Raw genomic sequence first — 25,748 nt, 5'->3', positions numbered from 1 at the left:
TGGAGGGGACCTCTGGAGGCCATCTGGTCCAACCCCTTGCCTGAGCAGGGACACCCAGAGCTACTTGCCCAAAATCATACCCAGATGGCTCCTGAGTATCTGCAGTGAGGAAGACTCCACAACCTCTTTGGGGAACCTGTGCCAGTGCTGGGTCACCCTCACAATGAAGAAGCATTTCCTGATGTTCACGTTGCACCTCCCATGTTCCTGTTTGTGCCCCCTGCCTCTTGTCCTGGCACTGGGCACCGCTGCAAAGAGCCTGGCTCTGCCCTCTCTGCACCTTCCCATCAGGTATTTGATCACCACCCGCTGGGCCCAGCCATTTGGACATTTATTTTTTTTTTCCCCCACCTCCCTGTCTGTCCATCCAGCCCATACATCAACAGCTCATCTCCGAGGATCTTATGGGGGAGTGTCAAAGGCTTTGCTGCAGCCCAGGTAGACAATCCACTTGTCTACCAGGCCAGTCACTTCATTGCAGAGGCTTGCCAAGTTGGCCAAGCACGACGTCCCCTCAGTGAGTTCATGCTGACTGCTCTTGATGATTTTCTTCTCCGTGTCCTTCACGTGCTTGGAAATGGTTTCCAGAGCGAGCTGCTCCACCGCCTTCCCAGGGCGATGAGGTGAGGCTGACTTGTCTTCAAGCAGTTCATCAAGCTGCCACGATTGATCAAGGATTATCAAAGGTGGCCTCACATCTGCCAGCTCCCTCAGTGCATCCCATCAGGGCCCGTGGGCTGATGTACATCCAGTTTGCTCGGTGCTCCCTGACCTGATCCTCTTCCACCAAGGATACATCCTCCTCGCTGCAGCCTTCCTCCTGGCCTCTGGGACCTGGGGTTCCTGAGGGCCGCTCTTGCTGTGATTCTGTGATCCTTCTGCTCTCTACATTTCTTTCTTTGTGTTTGTATCTGACCAGGAGCTCCTTGTTCGTTCTTGCAGGCCTCATGGCATTTCTGCCTGGCTTCCTCTTTGTTGGGATGGGCTGCCTCTGCATGTGGAGGCAATCCTTGAATATTAACCAGCCTTCTTGGGCTGCTCTTCCTTCCAGGGAATCTCATGGGCCTCTTCCAAGCAGACCTTTGAAGAGGCCAGTCTGCTCTCCTGAAGTCCAGGGCTGGGAGCTTGCTTTTCACCATCTCACGGTCACTGCAGCCAAGGCTGCCTTTGACCTTCACATTCCCAACAAGCCCTTCTTCGCTGGTGAGCACGAGGTCCAGCAGGGAACCCCTCCTGGTGGGCTCCTCTGCCACTTGGAGGAGCAAATTACTGTCAGTGTCACTCCAGGAACCTCCTGGATTGCTGTGCTGTCCCTCCAGCAAACATCCAGGTGGTTGAAGTTCCCCACGAAGACCAGGACCAGGCAAACATGAGACTGCTCTTAGCTGTCTGTAGAGGGCCTCATCCACTTACTCTTGCCGGTGAGGCAGCCTGTAGCAGACCGTCACTGCAATGTCACCTTTATGTGTATTCCCCTTAATGCAAACCCACAATCTCTCACTTGGCTTTTCATCTCTCGCCACACAGAGCTCTGTGCACTTCTGCTCTCTCACACAAAGGGCAAATCCCACTCCTCGTCTTCCCAGCCTGTCCTTCCTGACCAGTCTCTGTCCTTCCACTGCAACGCTGCAGTCATGGGAGCCATCCCCTTACATCTCCATGGTCCCCAGATGATAATAGTGTGAGTGCCTAGCAGACAGACACCTTGGTCTACGTTTCCAGGGGCAAGATCAGAGAAATACGAATATTTCTGTTTACCGCACGTTAAAAAGGGTGCTGGAGAAACTGGGGAGGAGACAGCAGAAGAGAACTTGGGAGAGATGAGTGTTAACTCCTGGCCACAGCTCCCTGCAGAGACCTCCAGAGCTCTGTCAGAAAACGAGGTGTGAGTTTCGTTTTTGGTGTTTGACCCCCATGTTCTCTGATGGGAGTACCTGCTGCTTGAACGTTTGGCAGCTTTATTCTCATTTTTACCCTCCTTTCTTGGATATATTTCACGAGTTTGAGGCAATTACCCAATATAAGAACTTCCTTGGCATGGACAGGCAGGGTGCTAGACAGACCAGTAGCTGAGATGAAAGCTGGAGAAGATAAAGTCAGAAGTATAGCAGAGATTTGAGTGCAGATGTTTAAAATGTAGAAGAGAATAACAGGGAGCAGTGGATGCTCACCTCTCTTTCTGGGGGAAAGTTCACTGCCCTGGGATTTAGAGGCGGCCAAGTTGAATGCTCGCTTGAGGTCTGTGCCAAAATCTGTGCCAAGCTGAAGAGCCGTGCCCTGGCCTGTGGGCAGTCATCTCTGGTGTGGCACGTTAAGGCCAGAGAGAAAAGGGAAATGTGGGCAGCTGAGCCCCCGATCTGTTGCAGATGACAATTTTCCCCTGTGCATCTGGGGCAGATGCAATCTCTCACCTGTGCTCTTCTGCTCTCCCTGTTTTTTTCTTCCCGTTGGTGAAAGCTGGGCTGTCCCCAGGAGTTCACACCTCTGCTCTCTCTCTCTGCAGGGGAAGGTTCAGGATGAAGGAACGAGAAGAAATGTGGCAGAAAATAGAGGAGCTGGCCCGGCTGAACCCCCAGGTGGGTAGCAGCAGGACCTTAGGACAAACGAGACAAGAATATGCTGGTGGGGTCTCGGCCTGCTCATGAGAGCAGCTCTAGCACCTGATCTCAGACCCGTGCACAGAGCTGCAGCAGGGCTGCTGGGGGAAGAGCCCCACGCCATTAGGATGCTGGGGGAGCAGGTTTGGTGCTGGCTGGTGCCCTCACTCCCCAGCTGTCTGTCTCGTCTGCAGTATCCGATGTATTACGCACCTCCTCCATTGCCTCCGGTCTGCTGTATGGAGACGGAGACCCCAACTGCGGAGGACATACAGCTGCTGAAGAAAACGGTGGAGACGGAGGCTGTGCAGGTGCGTAGGTGACGGGGGACCTTCCCCACTCCCTCCCGGAGCGCTCGGGACATCACTGCAGTCAGTCCAGGGCCCAGCAGCCAGAACTGGCTCCTTTAAGCGTTTGGAGGGTAAATCTCCCCTGCTCTAATCTGTGCCCGTTAGAGATCAGCCTGTAGTGTGGAGCTTACCTAACCTCCTCGCTTTGGAAGAAATGGAAGCGGGGCTTCTCTGTGCCCTTTTGGGCTGTGCCTGGCTCTCAGCCTGCTCTGCAGCATACCACGGTGTCTCCGAGAGCAGTCAGAGGAGGGGGAGGCTCGGGGTGCACGGGGACAAAGGGGTTTGTTGCAGCTGTCTGACTCCTTTGGTTTGTCTGTAGATGCTGAAAGACATTAAGAAGGAGAAGGTTTTGCTGCGCCGGAAATCTGAGCTTCCTCAGGACGTCTACACTATAAAAGCCCTGGAGGCCCACAAGAGAGCAGAAGAGTTTCTCACCTCAAGCCAGGAGGCTCTCTGACGGGCTCAGGAGCTGGCCCGGGAAGCTCTGCCCCCATCCCTTTCCCCCAGGGGTCACCGAAATGCACTTGGTTCTCATGTATAAATAAGGAATGAACATGGTGAGCTGTGCCTGTCCTCCACTCCATCCACATCCCTCCAGGCTCGAGCTGGTTTTACGTTGTAACTTGTACCTCGCCACTGCCACCTCCTCCTGCTTCTGCGCCTCTGCTGTGTGTGCGTGAAGGGAGCCTGCCTGTCCCAGCAGCCCAGGCAGGCCTCGCTTCGCTTCCACGCTGCCCCGTTCTTATTCCACCCCTTAGCCAGAGGCTGAAGGGAGCCGTACTGGGCTCTGCAGTCAGCAGGGAGAGCCCAAGCTGAGCTCGGGGAGAGCGTCAGGCAGAGTCTGTGGGGGCTCTGCGCCCTCCCCGCCCTGCCTCGGGGCGCAGCTCTGTTTTCGGAGGGCCTCGTGCAGCAGGAGGCGTTTGCTTCCACCTTTCTGTTGCTTCCAGCCCCCTGTTCTGTTCCCTTGTCGGTGGAGTGGGGGTTCAGTGCTTCGCCACCCCCAGGAGAGCTGGGTGCCAGCACTACGTACTATTGCTTCCCTCCCTTTAGAGCATCCTTAGAAGCTCTCTTGTGGGAAAGTGAATTCCTTCAGCTCTTTGTATTGGTCCTTGCTAAGTCGTCTCCATCCCAGCGTCTTGGGTAATCGTGGGCCCAGAATTAACTTCTGGCTTCGTAGCAGGCATCAGCCACTGCCTTCTGCTTCCTTCCCCTACCTGCTCAATTAAAATACTCCCGCAGCTCTCCCTTTGTTGCTCTGTCCCACCCTTAGCTCTGCAGTGGCTGGGGTTCCTAGAAGCCTTGTGCTGCTAAAGTCATTCCTGCCGATTCGTGGACGCGCTGGATCCACGTGACGGGGCCAAGGCCGAGTTGTGAGCGTTCAGTTGTCTCCTCCTCGCGATCGGCGGCTCGCCGCTGCTGCTGAACTGCTTCAGTAGGTGCTCTGAGCAAAGTTAGCCTCGCCCTGGTGCTTCGGCACCTGCCGTGGCCTGAGGCCCTTGTTAGTTCCTTGCTGATTTAGCGTTTAGGGCGCACTCGATAGCCCAGGGGCCCTCGGGTGCTGCTGTGATCCGGCTCTCGGAGCTTGTTCCCCTGCCTTTTGCGCTGCAGATTCAGTCCCAGGCCGAGGCGCCCCCTCAGAGAGGCTGGCTGTGATGGATAAGGGAGCTCTGCTTCTTGCTGCTTCGCTTCTTGGGGTCGGTGCTGGCGTCACGCAGCTCTGCAGCATCGCGGGGCGTTGCAGGAGGTCCTGGTGCATCTGCTCCTCATCCCCACCAGCACACGGCCTCCCGGCTCAGAGGTTCACCCCCTCTAATCCCGCTGCTGGTGCTCAGCACCTTTCCTTCCCTCCAGCCCGTGCTAAGCTGTTTTTCCCCCCCGTGTCACCCCCGTGCCCTGTTGAGCTCTCTTTTCGGCGTGCCACCACCTCGTAGGAGCAGCTGGCGAGCGTGAGCGTGCCGGAGATCACCCCCAAACGCGGGACCCCGCCTCCCCTCTGCTTCGTGCCATGGGCCAGTGCATCAGGAGACTTCCAACACACCTCAGGGAGGTTATTGCTTATTTGCAACATTAGCCCGAGCTCATGGTCAGCTGCCAATCGATTACCTCACGCGCGCCTGGCGCAGCATGCAGACGTGCGCTGGGCAATGCCGGCTGAAGGCTTGCAGGAGAGGCAGGTGCACGGACGAGGACTGCCAAGCGCCCCAACCCGCAGCAGGGTTCGGGCAGGGGAGGATGTTTCTCCCCCTCGCAGCCTGGGCTTTCCACCTCGTCCGCTTAGCATCGCGTTAGAAGCTGCCACCTCATTTCTAGAGCGCTCCAGCATGCGCGTGCCCTCACTGGCACCCGCTCAGTGCTGGGAAGTGGCCGCATTTCCCTGCTCCGGGCCGTGCTGCCTGCAGAAAGCTGAGATTTGTGGTACGTGGAGCCCGTTCTGCCCTGCGCACGGCCGGAAGAGCGCTGCCGAGAGCGAGCCACGTGCAGGGCAGGACCGCGCCACACCATGGCTGCGTGCTGCACGGCTTGGGCGTCCTCGTGGCTTCGTGCGTCTTGTTTTGGGTCAGGGACCTCAACGCTTCCTCCCTTACCCTCGCCATTAGCTGGCTGCCCACCCATTCCGCTGTCCTGGACGTTGAAGAAGGGGACCACGTGAGGCAGGGGGGAGCGCGCTGCTGCTCCCCGCCACGCGTACCGCTCGCACGCAGCCCCGCGGCTGCCCCGCTACAGCTGCCCCTCGCTCCACACTCGGTTTCTAGCGTTAGCGCCCATTTCTGCCCCCGCCTTCGCCCCACATCAGCCAAATGGACAGAACTGGAGCTGCCTCTTCCACTTCGCACGGCTCCCTCCGCCCGAGGGAACGAGCAAAAACTTAACTACTGCATTCACCCCCTGGACACGAGTATTAAGCTGCTTACAGTTCATATGTACATATGGTGTACTTTATTTTCAGTAGAGCATTACATAGTATGAAAGTGTTGGATTTTGTACAGATGTCCCTGTATGTACAGTACTAAATAAAACTGATCTCTTGGAAAGACACACTGGGCTCGACCTCTCATACGCCAACGTGCAGCCGCCTGCCCTCGGAGGAGGCACCCCGGCAGGGAGAGGGGCTTCCCCAGCGTGGGGATGAGGTGTTTGTCCCAAACCACGCTGGGTGAAGCCCCTCAAAACCCCTCCCTCCGCGTATACACGGGGTGAGGAACGCGGGCTGCCTCCTCCAGGGCAGAGCAAGCCAACACAAGGACATCACAGCGACATGGGGCAGCCAGAACCGGGGACGAGGTGAGGAAGGGAAACTGGACAACATCAACGGGGGAAACTGGAACAGAGACAGCGGCGAGCCCCGGCCCCAAATGGGGTGAGCGAGGGGCGGGCGGGGGTGTGGGCATCACTTCCACTCGGGCCTGGGGCCGCTCAGGCTCTGCCTGGCCTGCAGCGTGCGCCGCACCACGTCCTTCCACTGCTCCTCCGAGATCTCGCTGGCCCAGGGCGGGATGCCCAGGGTGGGCAGCTTCACGCCGGCCATCGTCCGCTTCACCAGCTCCACGTGCTCTGCGGGCGGTGACACGGGGACAGTGGTGACGTGGGGACAGTGACATGGGGGTGGAGGTGACACGGGGATGGCGGTGACATGGGGGTGATGGTGGTGACATGGGGATGGTGACATGGGGACGGTGGTGACATGGGGATGGCGGTGACATGGGGATGGTGACACGGGGACGGTGGTGACATGGAGATGGTGGCAGGGGGTGGTGGCGCGGGGCAGGTGGCCTTACCTGGGTCCATGGGGATGGAGCTGCGGCTGCTCTGAGCTGCGGCGCCTTCCTCCTCCTCCTCCTCCTCGCTGTCCGCGGGCGGCTCGGGCAGGTGCAGCCCCAGCATCTGCGGCACAAACGGAGCCGGGGAGGGGGGGCTCGGCCCCGATCCGCCCCCCGCGCCCCCCCAGCCCCCCGGCCCGGCTCCCCCCGCTACCTGCAGCCGCTCCTGCAGCCCGGGGCCCGCCGCCTCGCCGGGGCCCTGCTCCGGCTCCTGGCTCAGCGGCTGGTACAGGTACCCGCCGCCTTCCTCCCCGCCCTCCTCCTCCTCCTCCTCCTCTTCCTCCTCCTCCTCCTCTTCCTCCTCGTCGCCGCTCCACCCCGCAGCCCCCTCGGGGGCCTCCGGCGGCCCCGGCTCTCCGGGACAGACCCGTTCCGGCCCCATGCTCGCCGCCACCGCCATGCACCGGGCGCGGCCCCGCCGCCCCCTCTTCCTCCTCCTCCTCCTCCTCCTCCTCCTCCCCCCCCTCCCCTCCCGGCCGCGGGGCACGCTGGGAGTTGTAGTCCCGCGGGGCGCTCCGCGTGCCCGGCGGCCGCCGGCGGGGGGGGGCAGCCGCGGACTACAAGTCCCAGGGTGGCGATAGGGGGGGGGGGGGAACCGGGAGCGGGGCCGCCCGGAGCCGCTCGGATCCGCCGCCAGGTACCGGGCTGGGGGCGGGGGGCACCGGGGGGACCGGGGGGGGAGCGGGGGACACGGCTGCAGCCCGGGGATGGAGCGGAGGGGGCGGCGAGGTGGGAACTGGGGGGGCAGCAACCGGCCGCTGCGCTCCGCCGGGCGTTTGGGCCTCCCCCGAAACGCCAGCGGCTGCCCGGGGCCCGGCACTGGGAGGGGGGGCACTGGGACTGGGGTGGCACTGGGACTGGGTGATACTGGGAGGGGGGTGACACTGGGACTGGTGGCACCAGGACAGGGTGGCACTGGGACTGGTGGCACTGGGATGGGGGGTGATACTGGGAGAGTGGTGGCACTGGGACAGGGTGGCACTGGGACTGGTGGTACTGGGAGGGGGGTGATACTGGGACTGGTGGCACTGGGACTGGATGGCACTGGGATGGGGTGATACCGGGACTGGGTGGCACTGGGACGAGGTGGCACTGGTGGGGGGTGATACTGGGATGGGGTGGCACTGTGAGGAGGTGATACTGGGACTGGGTGGCACTGGGACTGGTGGCACTGGGAGAAAGAGGCTCCCACCCCACCAAGAGCAGCCCCCGTGGTGAGCCCCGTCCCCAGCAGCAGCTCTGTGCCCCCCGCGAGCCCCCGGTGCCGAAATACCGCTGGGAGCTGCTGAATGTGCAAGCTTGCAGTCCCGCCCTGCCCTCGCTGAAAGAGGCAGAGCAGGGGCTAAATGTCAGGCACGAGGGAGGCGAGCGGGCTGCTGGCCTGCCCGCTGCCACGGTAAGTTGGGCGGACCTGAAATAGAACAGGCTGCCTGGCCCGCCGCGAGCTGCCGGGGCTATTTTGGGCGTTACTCAGCCCCGTGGCGCTCGTCTTTTTGGGAGACGGGAGCTGCTCGGCGGCACGGCTGTAGGGAGCGGTAGGTGCCCGGCGTGGGGTGGTGCTGCGGCTCTGGGGGGGCCGTGGAGAGCCCGGCGTTCCTCCTCCGTGCGCTGGGGGTCACCTGCAGCAAGGCTGGTCCCAGTGGCTTTTGGAAACAGCTCTGGGTTTCTTGGTGTGTAGAGGAACGAGGCAGCCCGGTGACCTCTTTGCATAGGGAAGGGGATCTGAGGATGTGTATTTTTGTCCCGAGGCTGTGGGTTAGCTACGGTACTCGAAGGTGGCTCGCAGCTTTCTGTCTCCAGCGAAACGTTTCCATAGCTCGTTGCAAGGCTTGGAAACAGCGAGACTGAAGCACGCAAAGCATCTGCCAAATCTGAGTCTGAAAGCCCAGGGTGTTGGCTTTGTGGGGTTTGTCCCTCTTGGCTCAAATCGCCACGACAGTTTGGGGAGGGATAGCAGCAAAAAAATGATTGAATTGTTCCGTGGTGGCCCCGGCTGGCCGTGTGCTGGGCTAGCTGCCTGGCCGGGGCTTGCTGTGCACCTTCCTACAGCAGCACAGCCGGGGATTTGGGAGCGGTCCGTGTAGGAGCTGCCTTCGAAGAACACCCAGAGCCGCCTTGCACGGGACAACAACCACAACAACCGGGCTGAGGCGCCCCGGGGGGAGGCACGGCGCTCCCTCTGCCGGGTGCCAGCGCCGAGGAGGCGCTCGGCGGAGCCGTGTCCTCGGGAGGCATCGCCGGACTCGCGAGGCTGTGGGGAGCTCCAGGCGCTGCTGCGGGACCGCAGCAGGTTGTTCGGGGACGCTGCTGGTTGTAGGCTCCCAGAGCTCTGCCTGCTTCGTTTCCAGCCCCCGTCAGGTACCTGGGAGGAAGGGCTTTGCGGCAGCAGGTGAGGCGTAGCCCGCTGTTTAGAAACGTTCCTGTTCCTGTTTTGGGTTTCAACCCAAATTTCTCTGCCTCCTGTGCTTGGCTGTAAATCCGGACGGGTTCTGTCGGGGCAGGGGAGCGGGGCCTTCTGAAGGCTGTGTGCTGAGCGTGAAACCTGAACAGCTGCTGGCTTTTTGGGGGCGCGGTGGGGAGCTGAGGCATCCAGTGGAAGAGCCTGGTGGCTTCAACAGGAGCCCTCCAGCAGCAGAGCCCCCGTGTGCCCGTCGTGGTGGGCACCCTGCTGCCTTGCTGGCACCCCCCTGGCTATGCCTGGGGGTCAGGGGTGGCCGGGGCTCGCTGAGAGGGCACGTGGTGAGTTAACAGCTTGGGTGCAGCTTCCTTGGGTTTGCTCAGTCCAGAAGAATCTCCTCCCTCGCCCTACAGGAAACCTGTGCTTATTTTGGGGGCGTTGGTCGGCCTCCCTGCAGGTCCGGTGTGGGGCTCTGGGGCACGGGTCCAGCCGGGTCAGAGCTTCAGGCAGGTTCTGGTGTGAGAGCAGAGGGGCTGCGAGGGCTGCTTTGAGGAGCTGCAGCCCCAGAGGGAGCAGGTTAGGGTTAGGGGGAAGGCACCCACACTTAGCTCGCTGTCTGCGAGGATCCCTCGCGGCCCCCTGCCTCCCCCCAGCCCTTGGCATCGCTTCTGTGGCTGCAGAGGTTGAGGGTGTGAGGCCACGAAGGAGCATCCAGGGCAAAGGGGATGTTTGTGAGGCCCGGCCGCGGATTTCGGAGCCGTCCCGCCCGCCACCACCCCTGGGCGCGTGTCAGCTGCCGTCGGGGATGATCTCTGGAAAAACTTTTTGGCTAAGCCGGGCCTTGAGCAATCGTCACGGTAGGAAGCGGCGCCGCGACGCCCGCCGCAGCCTTCACGTTGCAGCATCCCGCGGTGTGTAGCCGGGGCCTTAAGAGCAGATTAACGTCTCAGGATGCATCCCCTTTGTTTCCTGCCTTCCCGTGACTAATCCGGGTGGTGACACCGCGCGGGCAGGGCGGCCGGCTCGCGGCGGTGACACGGCAAGCGGCAGCTCTGCGCCCACAGGACCCGAGAGGTGACAAGGTGACGCGTGTCCTCCCCTCCTTCCTCCTCCCTGGGCCTCCTGAAGAGCGCTGGCAGCGCTGACACGGCCGCTCGAATCCCCTTGAGCTACTTCAGGAGCCTCCTACGGAGCCGCTCAGCCCAGGGGTGGCTTCGAGGAGAGCAGCCGCTGGTTGGGTTCGGTGGCAGCTCCCGGCTGGGGAGGATAAATAAAACGGGTAGGGGAAGCCTCCGGGAGAGCCTAAAAGGTGACTTTGGTGGTCTCCATGGAAACTCTCCCTTCTGCAGCTTGTGGAGGGCTCGTGCCAGAGCTGCTGCCTGGCTTGAAGGAGGAAAAAAATAGCAATGAGAAGGTGGGCGCTGCAGGGAGAAGCGGCTCCGCGGGAGGGACGCCTCGGCACAGGTCTGCGGGGAGCTCTCTGCTCAGACTTGGCCTCTGTGCCCTCGCCACAACTTTATCTCCGTCCCTGAGGAGCTGGAGATAAGGCAGGAGCGTGCTGCTGGGCCGTAGGGGTGCCCGGGCGGGGAGCTGCGGCCCTGCTCGTCTGCGGGGCCGCCTGGCTGCGCTCCACATGGCGCACCAGCTGCTCCTCAGCTCCTCGTGGAGGAGAGCTCTCCCTGCGAAAAGTTAGCGCTTTCCAAAAAAAGGGGCTGAGAAAACGTGTAGGAATTTTAGTCATCCTTCCGAGGCATCCGCGCGCTGCTTGGCGTTCGGCGAATGCTGAAATTGGGCGTGGGGGGAGCGCGCCGAGGAGCGAGCAGCTAGGAAGGGAATTATTCTTTGGGCTGCCTGCAACGCTGACTTCTCCTCTAATGGCTGTTTTTCAGCTGGGGAAAAGCTGCTGACAGGTCACAGATCTCCTTCTTCAGAAGTGCCTGGGCAGGACCGCGCTGCAGATCCTTGGATCCGAAGGGGAACCTCCGCGGAGCTCGGCGACGGTGACTTCTGCGCGAGCTGATCCCAGCCATCTGTCTGAAGCGTGAGTTAACGCGGTGCACAGCGTGCCTGCGTTCCCTGTGGGGGAGAAGGGACTTCTCCCGACCCCGAGTGGAGAGCCAGACCAGAGCCTGAATGCAAACGTAGTGCACCCTCCTGCTGGGGACTCTTGCTTTGGGGGATAAGCTGTTCTTTTGGGGTTTTTTGCTTCCCTGCCTTTTTCCTTCCTCTGGCGTTCTCACAGCTGATCCGAGGAGCGCGCTCTCTTCCCTCTGGCTCTGTTCTTTTCACCTTCACAATTGGCTCTCCCCGCGTGTCTTCATTCATGCAGACAAATCGTTCTGGCAAGTCCATGGTGTGTGCACGGCGAGGGCACGGCCGGGCGCACGGCACTCGGCTGCCTTCTCAAAAACGGCTCGGCTTGGGCAGCCCGCACAGCCGCCCCATGCTGGTTTTTTTTTGGTGCGAGGACATCTCTGCTCGCTCTTCCTCCCCTTGCTCGGGTTTCAGTGCCCGCGCTGCCTCTCCTTCCCCAGCGGGGAGCAAAGCTGCCTGCAGCCGGAGGACGCAGCAATGTGACCTTCATAGCTGGCCTCCAAGGAAGGCAGGGAGACCCGCGAGGTGGATGGTGTTATTTTAGCGCCGTGTCTTTGTTACAGGGCCGGGTGACGCCCGCGGGGCATGGCGGGGGCCCGGGAAGCATGAGGCCGCGGCGCTGGGGGCCCTGAGGACGGCCTGGCCGGCGGGGACGGGGAGGAATGTTACGGTGGGCAGTGCACCTGGAAGGCGGGCCGCGCAGGGTGAACCACGCGGCCGTGGCCGTGGGCCACAAGGTGTATTCCTTCGGCGGGTACTGCTCCGGAGAGGACTATGAGACCCTGCGGCAGATCGACGTCCACGTTTTTAACGCAGGTAAACGCCTCCTCCCTCCTGCAGCGCCGTGTTTTCAGCCTCAGGGGCTGTGGTTCAGCAGGCTGCGAGGAGAAGGGCTCACCAGAAGTAACCACGTAGCCGTATCGTTCTGCCCTTGCTCTTTTTGCTTGCTTTAGCTCACAAAGAGGCACCGTTTAGCCGGTGTCTCCCATCCAGTTTCCAGTTTTCGGCCACCCCTGGCACGGACAGGGCAGGGTGCACTGGGCGCACAGAGCCCAGTCCCCGGGGTTTAGGCTCTCGGGCCAGTTCCCTGTGGGACAGCTGGGTGCCACCGTGGAGTCAGCAGGGGTGTGTGGAGGCATTCCCGTGCTGGCAGCAGCTAGCTGGTAGATATCCAGGCTCACCGTGTGGCTTAGCAAAGCAACCGGAGCTGGAGTCATTCTTGTAGGGTAGCCAGGACGTGTCAGGAGGCTGAATCGGAGCCATGGGAGAGGCCACGTTTCTTCACTCGCTGCTCTTTGAACTGAAGAGATCACTGAGCCGCTCCATAAAGTGCCTCCCTATAATTAGGCTGAAAAATTGCCCTGATGCTTGCATGGCTTCAGCTGAGCAGGGGCAAGAGGGGAACCAAGGGCACGCCGGCGGCGTACAGATCAGGGTGCAGCGAGTTCACTGCTCCCAATCTGACCTGGGAGAAGCCAGCAGCTTGCGGGGTGGTGGATGAAAATGTGTGGTTACGGGGGGTCGTTGAGGTGGTCTGGGCCCTGAGCGATGTCCTGCAGTGGTCTGAAGGGGAGGAATGCCAGCGTCCTGCCTTGCTGGACTCTGACATTGGCTGTGCCTCCTCAGTGCCCTTCCCACCTCTGAGGTGGGCGCTCAGCTTTTAAGAGCCCTGACCCCTTCCCTTTCCCTGCCCTGGTATTTCAGGGGATGGCTCTCTTCCCCTCGCCACGGTGACACATCTACCTGGTCTTGGCTATGGTACCTCCAGGCGGCAACCAAAATTGGAGGGAGGGTGCCTGGGCGCTGCCATGTAATGGCCACGCAACGCTCGCGGTGCCTCCCGCAGTGTCATTAAGCCCTGCAACACACACTGAGCGCCCTGACTGCTGGCAAACGTGACGTGCAGGCTCCCAGCAAGGGGAACCTGTAATCACAGGGAGCTCCCAGTTGTACCCCAAGGTTAGCAGAAGGAACTGGAGAATGGACGGGGATAAGAGAGACAGCTGTTGGGTCTAAAGTTACTCATTATTATTTTTTTAAAGACAAACAAGCCATTGTTCCTACAAAGCTGCCGTGTCGTTTTATTTAGAACGTGCTCCCACAAGCCCAAATGATGTCTTCAGGTGTCTTGCCTTGCCTGTTGCTGCAGTGACTTATTCCCGTGCTGCCCGTTCCCTCAGCGTTCTGGGCGTCTTCTCCAGAAATGTCACTAGTCTGAAGCAGTGTCTGCATTCATTATCACCTCCCTCCTTTTCTTTCCCGTTTTGGTAGGGTGTGTGTGGTGGTTTTGCGTGGGGGCGGTGGTTGTACCTTCACTCATGGTCTAGGATGAACAAGAGTAGCAATCTCCTGAGCGTGGCTGATGCAGAACCAAAGCTGTTTCTGCCCAGAGTCCCCCAGTGCTCTGTGCTTCCTGCAGGGCTCTCCTGAACTCATATTGTGGCGAGGGGAAAAGAAATATCGGGCTTTCTGCTTTCACAGATGTTCATTTGGGTAGGCTGGTGAGCACGCACGGTGGCTTTGACATCTGACACAGGCTCAAACTTGTGCTTTCAGTGTCTCTGCGCTGGATCAAGCTGCCTCCAGTGTGGACAAACAGCCGAGACCAAGTGAGAGAGGTGCCCTACATGAGGTACGGGCACTCGGCGGTGCTCATAGACGACACTGTCTACATCTGGGGCGGTCGCAACGACACGGAGGGAGCCTGCAACGTGCTCTATGCCTTCGATGTCAGTAAGTTCCAGCTGCTTGCTCTTCCTCGTCACAGCTGCGCTCGAGCAGACCTTTTCCCTGCCCCTCCACGTTGCTCCCCAGCTTGTTTCCCTGTCCCTTGGTCTCTCCAAGGACAGGATGGAACAATGAGGGCAGGCATGAGCCCAGCTAGATAAGCCTGAAAGATAAACTCCTTGAGACTTCCAGTTGGTTTCTTGTGCTGCTGGAACGCCTGGGAAGGACAGGAGCCAGCAGGAGGTGGGTGGACGGGCATGCCAGGAAAAGGGCAGGGTACACCTGGATCCCGGGGGCAGGTCCACGTAAATGCTGACCACTAACTGGCTCGCTGGCCTCACGGGGAAATTGCCGATGCTTGGCCATAAATTCCTTTCATCCCCAGGAGGTGTTCTGAAGCTTGAAGCTGCTCTCTGGGCGCAGGGTTTCTCCCTTCCCCTGCCACGCGGAGCTGAGAAGCCACCAGCGAATTGCTGCGTGCACAGAAGCCTGGCAGTGGGCGCTGCCTGGCGTCCCCGCCAACTCCGGCACTTTAGCATTAAGTGAAAATTGACCGAGAAGGCCAGCCCTAAGGCCTGGTCGACAGCTGTCTGTACACACTGTGCCCGTCCCGTGCCAATCCTGGAAAGTGCTGCTGGCAGCCCTCGGGCTGTGTTTCAGCCCCATTGTATCAGTCACCTCGCTGCACAGAGCCCTGGCCCAGCACAGCTTTGTCCTCCGGGCCTGGAGGCAGCGAGCTGAGGCCTCTCCCCTCTCTAATCTGACACGTTACGCTGGGGCAGGCTCTGGCTGCTGCTGTGTGGCTGGGCTTGGAGGCGGCCCCACCGAGGCAGGGAACTCGATAGCTGTCGCAGCTTTCGCGCTCGCTGGCTGCCCAGGGATTTTGTTGACCTTGCGAGCCCCTTTGTGCGGTTCCAGCTGGAGCCTAGGTGGACGGCTGTGGCCACGGGCCAAGCCCTGAGAAGTTATCCTCACGAAGAATGCTGCTCGGGCTCCAATTTTGCCGCTTCCTGAAATAAGCACTGCTGCTGGCAGCTCGGAGCAGTCGGGGAGGGCGGGGGGGGGAACGTCTCCTGCTGCCTCCAGGCTTATCTGTGCCTCTCTGTGGGCTCGTGGGACAGGTGCCTGTTTATGCTTGGCAGGGAGCTGCTGGCTTAGCTCCACGCTGCCCTGCATGGAGAACTGCTCTGGCTGGATTTAAAGTCCTCATCGAATTCAGGCCGGTCCCTGGGGCGTGTGGGCTGCCGCTGGCTGGGGAGCAGGGCTGAAGGAACTGCGGAGGGCAGGGAAGGTTCCCCTTGGAGAGGGGGTGAGAAGGTGACAAGAGGAGTGGATAAGACAGGCAGAGCTGTGCTGCAGAGGTGAGGACGTGCACAGTCACCCTGTTGACACGGCGAGCCTGTGGTTCAGTGGCTTCTGGCTGGGTTGTGGAGCACTGCTTTTCCTCGGTTAGGCAGCATCTCCGAGCCGTGAGGTCACCAGGGCCACTTAGCGTCGTTGCCTCACTGCAATTGAAGCTGTAAATGCAGGGCTGATTAATGACTCACAAGTAGGCTTTGCAGGAGATTCAGTCCAAATACCATTGCTCAAGCAGCGCTGTGCTAACCACGGGCAAAACTCGAGCTGTTTGTCAGGCGGGGCAGTGCCAGCAGCCGTGCCTGGGTGCTGAGGACCTCTGCCACCGTGCCCCTCTGGAGGCTCAGGCTGTGCCTGAAGGAGCTTGTGGTCTCTCTGGGGGAGGCTGTGTATGAAGGAGAAGGATTTCTGCCTTAGAAATGAGGAACGGTTGCAAAGGGCTATCCCATCCTCACATCTTGTGTGCTTTCTTAGCGTTGTGCCCCTGTTTTGTTGCAGACACGCACAAGTGGTTCACGCCAAAGGTGTCTGGAATGGTCCCAGGGGCGAGAGATGGGCACTCAGCTTGTGTCCTGGCCAAGAGCATGTTTATCTTCGGAGGCTACGAGCAGCTGGTGAGTAGTCCCTGAAACAGCTATTTGGCCATCCCTTGGGAGAGAGGGTATTCCTGCCCAGGACACCGGCAGAAGCAGGACACAGGGGCGTATTTGCATTCACAGTTGGTTTCATTTAATAACTCAGCAAAGTCGTGGCATTAATTATCCAGGTTAGGCTCATAATGCTGCAGAGAAGACAGTTGGCAAAGCAGGTCTACAAAAACAGTGGCTTTTAAATACTGTTTTTTCACAAAACAGAGTTAAAATTTCAATATTTTCTGGTGGATTTCTCCAACACTCCGATGGTATTAGGCAAATGCATAATATTTGTAATACATACAATGTATATTTATTTTAAATTAGCTGAGAAGAGCACCAGAAAAATCACTTTCCAACCTGCAGCGTTGCTGTGAGTCTTTGTCCTGAGCTGGTGCATGTTCCCTGTGTTCCCTGCCTCTTCTCGTACCTCGCTGAGCCCCTCCAGCAAACACTTGCTCGTCCTCTCGTGTAAGAATACCTCGAGACAGAGGTCATCCTGCACTAGCTGCCAGCGTGCTTAGCACCCCTTTAAGCAAATCCTTACTCTCTAATCTTAGGAGGGTAAACATCACTTCAGACTATCGCCACACCCTGGAAAGCTGTGCAAAGTCACAGCTCTTTATTTGGAAGGGAGCTGGGACTCTGTTAGGGCAGTCCCTTGTTTTTTCTCCTGTTTTCTGAGTACTGCAGCCTGCGAAATGCATGGTCTTGGTTGCAGCAGCAGCATTACAAATGTGACTTGCTTTTAACCAAGGCCAAACAAGCCCGTATCTGTCCTGCAGCTATCTCCCCTGCCTGGAGGAGCAGAAGCCTGTGCTGTTTGTGTGAATGTGGGCTCTCCCACGCTAATGTGGGCTTGGTCGAGTCCTCAGCCCCCCGAGTGTATTTACTCCTGGATGTTCAGCTTCCTAAAAGCAATCTGAGCTCCTACCTCTCCTCGTGTGTCCGTAGCCGAGCCAGTTTCTCCTTCCTGTTAGAGCCACCTTCTTTTGTTACGGTGTGAAGCAGAGGCAAGGTGCTGCTGTGTGTAGGACAGCCGTGGTGGTAGGAACAGGGGACTGAATAAATGGGAAGGCCGCAGGGAGAGAAGGGGCAGCTTTAAGAAGAGGTGGGCTTCGCCTCCCTCTTGTTGAGTGGTTACGTGTGCTGTTTACCCTGGTGTTTTGGAGCAAGCACCACGTCTCCCAGGGAGTGGTGACTCCAAAGGGATGCTCCGGGTCTCTACGACAGCGTCCTCTCGCGGAGGGCCAGTGTGACCAGGCTTCTGGGCCCCTTTGTGAGCGGGCTGCCCTGCTGTCTTCCAGGCCGACTGCTTTTCAAATGACATCCATAAATTGGACACCACGAACATGATGTGGACCTTAATCTCTGCCAAGGTCAGTCTCCGTTTTTCGCTCTGGTTTGGGGAGGATGTTTTGTCTCTGCTGCCTGCACGTGTCTCGCAGCTCCTGTCTGGTGTGGCAGGAGGGGAAGCTCCCCAGGAGAAGGCAGCCTCTCCAATTTCCCTGTCAAGATGTCATCTCCCCGGGTAATCTGCATCGTTTCTCTTTACCCTGTCCCTGCAGGGCACGCCAGCTCGCTGGAGAGACTTCCATTCAGCCACCATCATCGGGACAAAGATGTACGTGTTTGGGGGCAGAGCGGATCGCTTCGGGCCCTTCCACTCCAACAACGAGATCTACTGCAACCGCATCAAAGTGTTCGATACGGAAACGAACTCCTGGCTGGACTCCCCGCCGACCCCGGTGCTTCCTGAAGGCCGACGGAGCCATTCGGCGTGTGAGTGGGGGGCTGCTGAGACAGGGGGGCAGTGGGAAGGGGTTCCTGCCCCCAGCAGGAGGGGTCTCTGGGCAGAGAGGTGGGACAGCAAGGGCCGCACGGAGCCTGGCTTCTGTGGAAAGCTGCTGCCAGCAGCAAAGCCTTGCGTGCAGCCCTGCACGTGGAGGTGGTGTTAATCAGAGCAGGTAATTAGCACCGCTTTGCTGCGTTTGGTGTTGGGGCGGGACGGCACGCTGATGTCTGTGCTTACTGCCCACAGTCAGCTACAACGGGGAGCTCTACGTCTTCGGTGGCTACAACGCACGCCTCAACAGACACTTCCACGATCTCTGGAAATTCAATCCAGGTATTTATGCTTCTGGCTCACTGCAGTGATGGGTGCTCAAGGCCCTCAGGTGTGTGAGTGCTCAGATCAATGTTTGCTCCGGGGTCTGGGAGCCTCTCTGGGGGAAATAGCTCTTCTGACAGTGCTGACAGAAACCTGCTGCTGTGCTTGGCATCCCTGTTCCTCCTCAGACCGTCTCCAAATCTCAGTTAGAAAGAGGAAAAGGAAGAATTGCTGAATGTGCCCACTCAAAAAGGTGGCTGGCAAAATTTTGTATTGTTCTTAGATATGCAGAACTGTTGGCAGAAAAGAAGGTGTGGGGTTAGGGGAGCCCAGAGGCTGTAGCTGGGGAAACCACTCGACCCACAGCATCACCATAGCACACTTATCTGGTACCCCAAATGTCAACTGTGTGCTGTTTTGGGGTCTTCCATTTGTTTGCTAATCGCTTTGTGTAGGAAGGCCTTAGACAAAAATGTTATCTGCGAGTAGCCAACCTGCTGTTCCCCCAGCCAGTTTAGGGGTGAATGTGAGAGCTTGTGAAGGTTTTAGTGAGTAATCACCCCCAGCATCCTTGCCGTAGAGAGCAGCAGGCACAAAGGCTGCCGTCTCCTGCTTCAGTTCCCGTGCTCCTCGGTGGGGATGCTCTGCATTCTCAGCGGCTGCCAAGAGATGGAGCTGGTTCCTGGGTCTCCCTCCAGATCTGGCACGCACCGGGGTCCTTGGGAAGGGAGCCTGGCTGCTCCTGCTGCTCCCCGTGGTGTCTGACCCGCTGCTTTAGGCAGCCCAGGGGCTTGGGCTTTGTAAGCAAAAGGCCTGGGCTTGCTGCAGCGGCTGAAGGGCAGAACCTGCAGCTCCTGTCCCAGCAGGCAGGGCTCCAGCACCCCTGTGCCCTAAGCAGCCTGATGAAGGGATCGTTCTGCCTCCAGAAAAAAGAGGAGGTGGACAGGGAGGGCAGATGTTAGCTGCTTGGTGTCCGTGTGGGCCTCGTTTTGGCCGTGGTCTGTTTAAACCCATAACCTGCTCATACCCGGGTCTCGGCCAGGCCTTTCTGACAAACTCACTCTCACCCTCTTCCTTCCCCGTAGTTTCCCTTTCCTGGAGGAAGATCGAGCCCAAGGGGAAAGGCCCCTGTCCTCGACGCCGGCAGTGCTGCTGCAGAGTGGGAGACAAGATCATTCTCTTTGGCGGCACCAGGTGAGCGCTGTGGGGTGGCTTTTTGGGGGGGTTTCCATTCCCTCCAGCAGTTTCCCTCCGCGCTCTGCCCCGTGCTGTACTCGGATTCACTTCAGAGCCACGTGGCAACTTCCCATGCAAGCGTGACAAATTATTTAGAGCAGGGCTCCTCTGGAAAAGAGAAAGGGGAGGCTGAAAATGTCGTGTGAGCCCCTAAAGCCCCTGGTGACAAGCTCTGTTCGACACACAAGACCAGTAGCCTGGTCTGCTGAGCTGAAGCACACTTCAGGCTTATCCTCCATTAGATGCTGCCCTGCTTCTCCCACCAGAAGTTCTTTCTGCCAGGCTGCAGAGGGATGTCAGCTCAGCCGGGAGCTGTCCGAGGAGCCCTCCGCACGAGGCAGCGTTCCCTGCCGTGCCAGTGTTCCTCAGCAAAGTTTCCATTCACCGAGGGGACCCGGCGCTGGGGATTTAGCTGTCAAACACTGGAAGTGATGCTGCCAGGAGGCAGGGCAGCGGGATGTGGCCGAGAGCCTTAACAGCTGCTAGCAGGAAGGAAGCGGCCCAGCAGCAGGACATGCTCTGTGCTGCCTGGAGCGACAGACGGCAGCTCTGGAGCACGGCCTCTTCACCAGAATCTACCTTGCACAGGCACCTGAAACACTTCCAGCCCTCCCAGGGGTTTGGAAAGCTTTGAGGCTTTCTCTGGCGCCCCAGCAGTGGCTTTTTGGGGATGCTGCTGAAGTTTGGTTGAGGGCAGAGAACGAGGGGCTTCAGAGTCCCTCTGAAGCAAAGGGCCTTCAGCCCCAGGAGAGCTTTTGGGGTGGGAGAAGGTTTAGCAGTAGGCTGGGTGTACTCAGAGCTGCCTGCCTCTGCCAGGCAGCACGGCACAGCTTGTTTTTAACACAGGGTGACTTCGTTGTGTGTCTTGTTCCTCGGGCCGGGCTCGGTCCTGCTGCAGGCTGGTTCGTGACACTGTCCCGGGGCAGGAAGAGCGGCTGGGGGCAGGAATGCAGCGTGCCTGGGGCTGGGGAGGGGGACGGGCTGCGGTGGGGGCTGTGCTGGCTTCCTGTAATGGTTATCAGGTGTGTGCTGGAGCCGCCTGGCGAGATAAGAAGTTTTCCAGGAAGTCGTTGTAAACGGAGAACTCCCTGCGGTCTGCCTCCTGACCCGGGGAGGGGGAGAACAACGCGGGACGGGGATTCGCCTTGCAGGATGAGCCGGCAGGCAGCAGCACGGGCAAAACCCCTTTGTGTCCTGCCTCTCCTGGGGGCATTCCTGTGCCCTGGAGGCCGTTCAAGAGGTGTTTCTGCGGGTGGGTGCTGCTGCAGCATCCAAACGCTTCACTTCTTTCAAAGTTGTGCCCAGAGCTCAGGCTCTCTGCCCCCGTCTGTGGTCTCCTGGTCTTGAACTCCAGGCTTTCCCCAGCCGCTTGCAGCTGGGCGATAAATCGGCAGACACGCTGCCTGCCGGCTTTCCTCTGGCAGATAAGGGATAGCCCAGGTTTTCCTGTGACGTGGATGCGAGATTAGATTGCGGGGTGGTGTTGAGGGGGCTTTTGCCTGTCTCCAGGCAGATGGGACCCGTCAGCAACAGCAACACTGAGCTGTGCCCCGCAGCGTGTGGGGGAGAGGAGGCCGGGGGCAGCAGGTGCTGCCTCACCTCCCAGGGCACCGCGAGGCTTTAGCGGCTCCTAGGTGGGCAGCGAGGGGCACGAGGGGCCAGCTAAGCAGGGAGGACGTGCTAAACCCCTTGTGGCAACCCGAAGCGGGACCCAAAACACCTTCCCTTGCTTTCAAGTTCTCCAAACCACCGTCGGCTGTGGGAGAGCTTTCCCACAGGCTGCCCCGTGTGCTGGGGCACACAGTGACCGTCTTTCAAGTGGCTTTGGCAGCGAGAGCAAAGCAGCGCTGCCTGCAGTGCGTGGCTCCTTCCCTTGCCATGTTTCCTGGCTGCAGAAGGGTTGGATGGCCACTAACTACGACCACCACCCTCTCTGGAGGCAGGTCATGGCTCCCGTGCGCTGTAGCACAACTCGAGAGCCTCCCAAAAAGTCCTCTTGGGCCTCCAGCTTCATCTCACCCACCCCGCCGGGGGTGCCAGCAGTGCTTTCGGACCTCGCACTGCGCCACGGAGCGGTGTGTGAATCCCCCTAGGTCGGGTGGCAGTCCCGTGTGGTGTCCTGGTTTGATCTGCGTGCCATTAGGTGATGCAGCATCACTGTGACCCGGTTTGCTGGGTTGCTGGAAAGCAGTTTGGGAGGTACCGGGGGAAGGAGGGGTGTGAGAGCAGCCGGGGTGCGTGGGGAGCACGAGGAACAACCCCTGCAGGAGCGCTGTGGCTCCGACTGACCGGCTGTGCTTGCATCCCGCAGCCCGTCCCCGGAGGAGGGCATGGGCGACGAATTCGACCTGATGGATCACTCGGACCTCTACATCCTTGACTTCAGTACGTGAGCGCTCCCCGCCCGCACAGCTCCTGCCTCTCGCCACCGGGAGCCTGGCAGCGAAGCGGCGCTCACCGCGGCGCTTTGTGCCCGCTGCCCCGGCCCCGCAGGCACGGGGCCGCTGTGCCTCATCGCCCTTTTCCCCGCAGGCCCCAGCCTGAAGACGCTGTGCAAGCTGGCGGTGATTCAGTACAGCCTGGACCAGTCCTGCCTTCCCCACGACATCAGGTACCGCACGCCTGGCTGGGAAAGCCCCCCTGGGTGCTCCCCCCGCCTGGGGAAGCTCCAGCCTTGGGCGCCGCGCTCGTGCTTGTCCTCAGTGTCCCCGTGGGTGTGTTGCAGATGGGAGCTCTCGGCCATGACGACGAACAGCACCATCAGCCGCCCCATCGTCTCCTCGCAGGGCTGATGCCGGCTCGCCCCTCGGTCGCCCTGCTCTCACTCCTCCACACGCCGACCTCTCGCTCCACTGCCTGCATGAATTTGTAGCCCTTTCAAGCAAGGAACGTCTGTGAGCTCCGTTTGTCTCGCCCTCGCCAGGCCTCCCTCCGCCCTCCTCACGCTCAGGGCGGAGCAGGCAGCCGGGGAAGGAATCTGCTGGCCCCAGCTGTGTGGTTTTGAGCCCCCGTCCTCGCCGCTGGCTCGCCCGGAGAGCTGCAGCCCTGCTGGCCCGGTCCCCTGCCAGCGAGGGCCCGAATCGACTCCTGTCACCGGCCCCAGGCCACGAACTGCGCCCCTGCTGCCTCACCAGCGCAGGGACCTCCACGCGTGTGTAGTGCACCCGCCGGTGCCACCCCGCCTCCGGCCTGCCGGGCCCCGTGCCCGCCGTGGGGGCCTGGCCCCAGCCGGCTCCTCTGCCCGGCTCCCGGTGTGAACAAACAGCGAGCGGGGGCGCTTTGATAAACACTGAGGCAGAGGTGGCTTCCTGCTGCTCCCTGCGTCCGCGCCGAGGGCAGCCCTGCCGGGAGGGAGAGGGTGCGGGAGGGGAAGGCTGGGCCCCCACCGCGATGCGGGGGCAATGGGGTGGGGTAGGGGCCCAAATTATGGGCTGTGGTGGGTGATGAGCAGCAAGGGTGAGGCTGTGGGGCCTGAAGGGAGCCAGGCGGTGCTGGCTCAGGGAGAGCAGCCCCTGGCACTGAAGCACCAAACTCCCTCTCCCTGCGCCGTGTGGGGCAGCAGGGGACACCCACAGATCCCCAACTCGCTGTGGGGCAGCGTGGATGCACCCCGAGGTGCTCCTGGCTATGGGATGGGGCTGCTGTGGGGACAATCACAAGCTTCGGGACACTCATGGAGACACCAGCTCCCTCTACACCAAACCTTTAATGGGGAGAAGGGAATCACCTTGCTGGGGAGGGGGTTGTAGGCACCCCACTTCCCTCCAAGGGTTTAGGGACACCGTGGCCCCACACCCCTCATGTCCCCAGCCCCTCACGGGCTTTGTGCTGTGCTGTCGGTGGTCACTCGGGACGCCCCGCGGCGGGATCCCTGCTGCCTTCGTCATCGCCCCCTCCTGAGCCACCAGGCTCGCTTTACAGACCCCAGCTTCCTTTTATTGCTTCCCCTCTCAGATTGCAGCCGGGGCTCTATTTTTAGCAGCCCGCCTTCTAAAAATAGCCGCGAGCTGTTTGGCAGCAGGAGAGGTCCCGCTCCTCCGCGCCGTGGCCCCTGCAGCCGGGAGGCTACAAAAGGAGGCCAGGAGCAGCGGGGGTCAGCGGGTTCAGAGGCAGCCGCAGGCGGAGGAGGCGAGAGGAGCTCTGCCAGCTCCGGGCGCGCCGTGCCGGCACCATGACCATCTTCTGCAGCCACTGCCACAGGCCGCTGCAGGCACAGGCGAGCTGCTTGCCCAGCAGGGCCGGGGCAGCGCCCGGCATCTCCAAACCCTTCAGGTGAGCTGCTCCTCACCCGCGGGGCTGCAGGGGATGAGGATGGGGATGGGGATGGGGATGGTGTCTCCCCCTCTCCCTGGGCAGCTTTCCCCAAAGAGCTGGCTTTGCAGGTCGACCAAGAGCGCCTCGAAGGCTCGCCGGGACCAGATCAACGCGGAGCTGCAGGCGCTGCGCTCCCTGCTGCCCATCTCGGCGCAGGAGAAGGAGCGCCTCTCCTACCTGCACACCATGGCCCTGGTGTGCCTCCGGCTGCGGGGCGCCCACCTCTTCCCTCCAGGTACCCCTGGGCACCGCTGCACCTGCCCGGCGCCTCGCCAGCACGGCTCTGCACGGGGCGCTGCTCCCGCAGGAGCCTCACGCTGCGCTCCCCCTGCAGTGTCGGCTCCCCCGGCGGGCCCGGTGCTTGCTGCGGAGCTGCTCTCCCTGCTGCCGGGCTTCCTGCTGGTGCTCTCGGCCGCTGGCAAGCTGGTCTACATCTCCGAGAACGTCTCCCAGGTCCTGGGCCTCTCCATGGTAAGGCCTGGCCGCTGTGGAGTTGCAGCCGCTGTCCCCGCGAGGCTCTCCTGTGAGCTCCCCCCCTCCGGGGCAGGCACGCTCCCTGACGACAGCTCCCCGCCCAGGTGGAGCTCCTCGCCCAGGGGGACACGGTGTTTGACATCCTGGAGGGGCGAGCGCGGGAGGATGTGTGCAAGAAGCTCCTCCTGGCCCAGGAGCAGCCAGGCAGGGGTAAGGCTGGGAGAACGGGAGGCTGCTGGGCTGGGGTCTCGCAGGTACTGCCCTGCCTGGGCTCTTTGTGGCCGCCTGGGAGGGGAGCGGGGCCGCCAGGGGAGCCCCTGACCCACTCCTGGTTTGCTGCAGAAGTCACGTTTGTCAGCGAGATGCGCACATCCAAAGCCTTCCGGCTGCAGCACGGGGGTAACCGGGCCGTGGCAGTGCGTGGGCATTTCATGGCCCCACGCTGGCCGGCCTCCCCCTCCGCCGCAGCCTTCCTGGCCCTCTGCACCCCGGTCCCACCGCTGGCTGCAGAGGGCGACGCTGGCTCTCAGGACGAGCTGTTCCACAGCACACATGCCCTGGACATGACCTTTAGCGATGTCTCGGAGAGGTGAGGGGTGCCCGCTCACACCACAGCCCCAGCCAGCTGTGCAGGACCCCCAGGATGCTTTCACTTCACTAAGCCTGGGTGCGGGACGCAGGCTGGACCCCACTCCTCTTATCCTCCCCAGTGTCACCTACCACCTTGGCTACCGCAGGGAGGAGCTGGTCGGTCGGTCGTGGTACAGCCTCCTGCACCCCGAGGACGCTGACCTAGCAGCTGCCCAGCACAGGGCTGTGGGTGAGTGGCCGTGTCCTCCTCTACCCTGGTCTGGCTACACCCGAGACCAGGATGCCTGCGACAAAGCATTTGGTCCTGCTCACTGTACCAAGGAGGAAGCAGACAGTTAGTTACATGCCTGTGCGGGGCTGCAAGCACAGCGGGGGGCTGTCAGAGGGGTGCACACCACCTCTCCCAGCACCCCTAACGCCTCCCGTTGCCCACAGCGCTGGGGCCGGGCCCGGGGCCGGCCGGGAGCCCCGCGGTGCTGCGCCTGCTCCGCCGGGACCGCAGCTGGGCCTGGCTCCGCGTCTGGGCACGCCGGGGCCGCGGCCTCATCGCCTGCTCCAGCCGCAGCCTCAGGTGAGCGCTGGGCCGGGCCCGGGGGGGGCTCAGGGGGGGGGTCCCGCAGCCCCGGGGCCGCCCCTCAGCGCCGTGTCCGCCTCAGGGAGGAGGAAGCGGCCTACCTGCGGGACAGGCCTCGCGGCCCGCCCGCGCCTCGCAGCCCGGCAGCGAGCCCGGCAGCGAGCCCGGCGCTCAGCCGGCTGGCCGCACAGCTCCGCGCCTTGGCCGACAGCCTCTCGCCGCCCTCCTCCGCCGTTCCTCCGCCCTGCCCCGCTGCCCCCGGTACCCCCGCGGCCTGCCCCGGGGCCTGCCCCGCGCCGCCCGACGCCGCCCTGGCTCTGGCCCGTCTCCTAGGCGACGCGCTGGAGGCGGCGGCGCCGGGCGGTGCGCATGCGCATGCGCGGCGCGCGCAGCCCGCTCCTCAATAAAAGGCCCCTCCCACCCGCTGGCTGACTGACTGCGTGAGTGGCTCACTGCGCATGCGCGGGCGCCGGCCCG

General features: G+C 61.2%; 4 protein-coding genes across 8 annotated transcripts in view; 3 read left to right on the top strand and 1 right to left on the bottom strand.

The window, feature by feature from the left end:
- PPP2R5D (protein phosphatase 2 regulatory subunit B'delta) overlaps positions 1-5,718 on the top strand; it is a 28,697-nt gene extending 22,979 nt beyond the window's left edge. For both annotated transcript variants that reach the window (XM_082756906.1, XM_082756907.1), the window contains 3 exons: positions 2,504-2,576; positions 2,792-2,908; positions 3,267-5,718. In XM_082756906.1, coding sequence (XP_082613032.1) covers positions 2,504-2,576; positions 2,792-2,908; positions 3,267-3,404 — 328 coding nt within the window. In that variant the 3' untranslated portion in view covers positions 3,405-5,718. The remainder of the gene's footprint in view (positions 1-2,503; positions 2,577-2,791; positions 2,909-3,266) is intronic.
- A 149-nt stretch (positions 5,719-5,867) lies between these two features.
- On the bottom strand, positions 5,868-7,165 carry MEA1 (male-enhanced antigen 1; the record flags this gene model as incomplete). Its single annotated transcript, XM_082756908.1, has 3 exons — positions 5,868-6,499; positions 6,724-6,829; positions 6,920-7,165. The coding sequence occupies 3 exons, from the start codon at positions 7,163-7,165 to the stop codon at positions 6,336-6,338; spliced, it is 516 nt and encodes a 171-aa protein (XP_082613034.1). The 3' UTR covers positions 5,868-6,335.
- Positions 7,166-7,354: 189 nt separating this feature from the next.
- KLHDC3 (kelch domain containing 3) lies at positions 7,355-22,617 on the top strand. 4 transcript variants are annotated; one of them, XM_082757453.1, is made up of 12 exons: positions 7,355-7,402; positions 11,053-11,204; positions 11,821-12,073; positions 13,814-13,990; positions 15,839-15,954; positions 17,280-17,351; positions 17,541-17,754; positions 18,014-18,100; positions 19,168-19,276; positions 21,630-21,703; positions 21,851-21,929; positions 22,044-22,617. In XM_082757453.1, the coding sequence occupies exons 3-12, from the start codon at positions 11,920-11,922 to the stop codon at positions 22,108-22,110; spliced, it is 1,149 nt and encodes a 382-aa protein (XP_082613579.1). In that variant the 5' UTR covers positions 7,355-7,402; positions 11,053-11,204; positions 11,821-11,919; the 3' UTR covers positions 22,111-22,617. The 4 variants fall into 4 exon arrangements, with proteins under 4 accessions (XP_082613579.1, XP_082613582.1, XP_082613580.1 ...); XM_082757456.1 differs by lacking the exon at positions 7,355-7,402 and adding an exon at positions 7,959-8,161; XM_082757454.1 differs by lacking the exon at positions 7,355-7,402 and adding an exon at positions 8,223-8,300.
- A 124-nt stretch (positions 22,618-22,741) lies between these two features.
- On the top strand, positions 22,742-25,678 carry LOC309877081 (neuronal PAS domain-containing protein 4-like; the record flags this gene model as incomplete). Its single annotated transcript, XM_082758163.1, has 7 exons — positions 22,742-23,590; positions 23,701-24,103; positions 24,211-24,316; positions 24,449-24,695; positions 24,817-24,926; positions 25,133-25,268; positions 25,354-25,678. The coding sequence occupies exons 1-7, from the start codon at positions 23,490-23,492 to the stop codon at positions 25,676-25,678; spliced, it is 1,428 nt and encodes a 475-aa protein (XP_082614289.1). The 5' UTR covers positions 22,742-23,489.
- Positions 25,679-25,748: the final 70 nt, after the last annotated feature.

This window comes from Aythya marila, assembly GCF_965140915.1.
Source record: "Aythya marila genome assembly, chromosome: 3".
Classification (NCBI taxonomy): Eukaryota; Metazoa; Chordata; class Aves; order Anseriformes; family Anatidae; genus Aythya; species Aythya marila.
Note: the sequence above shows the minus strand (reverse complement) of the source record. Positions and strands in the feature narration are given on the sequence as shown.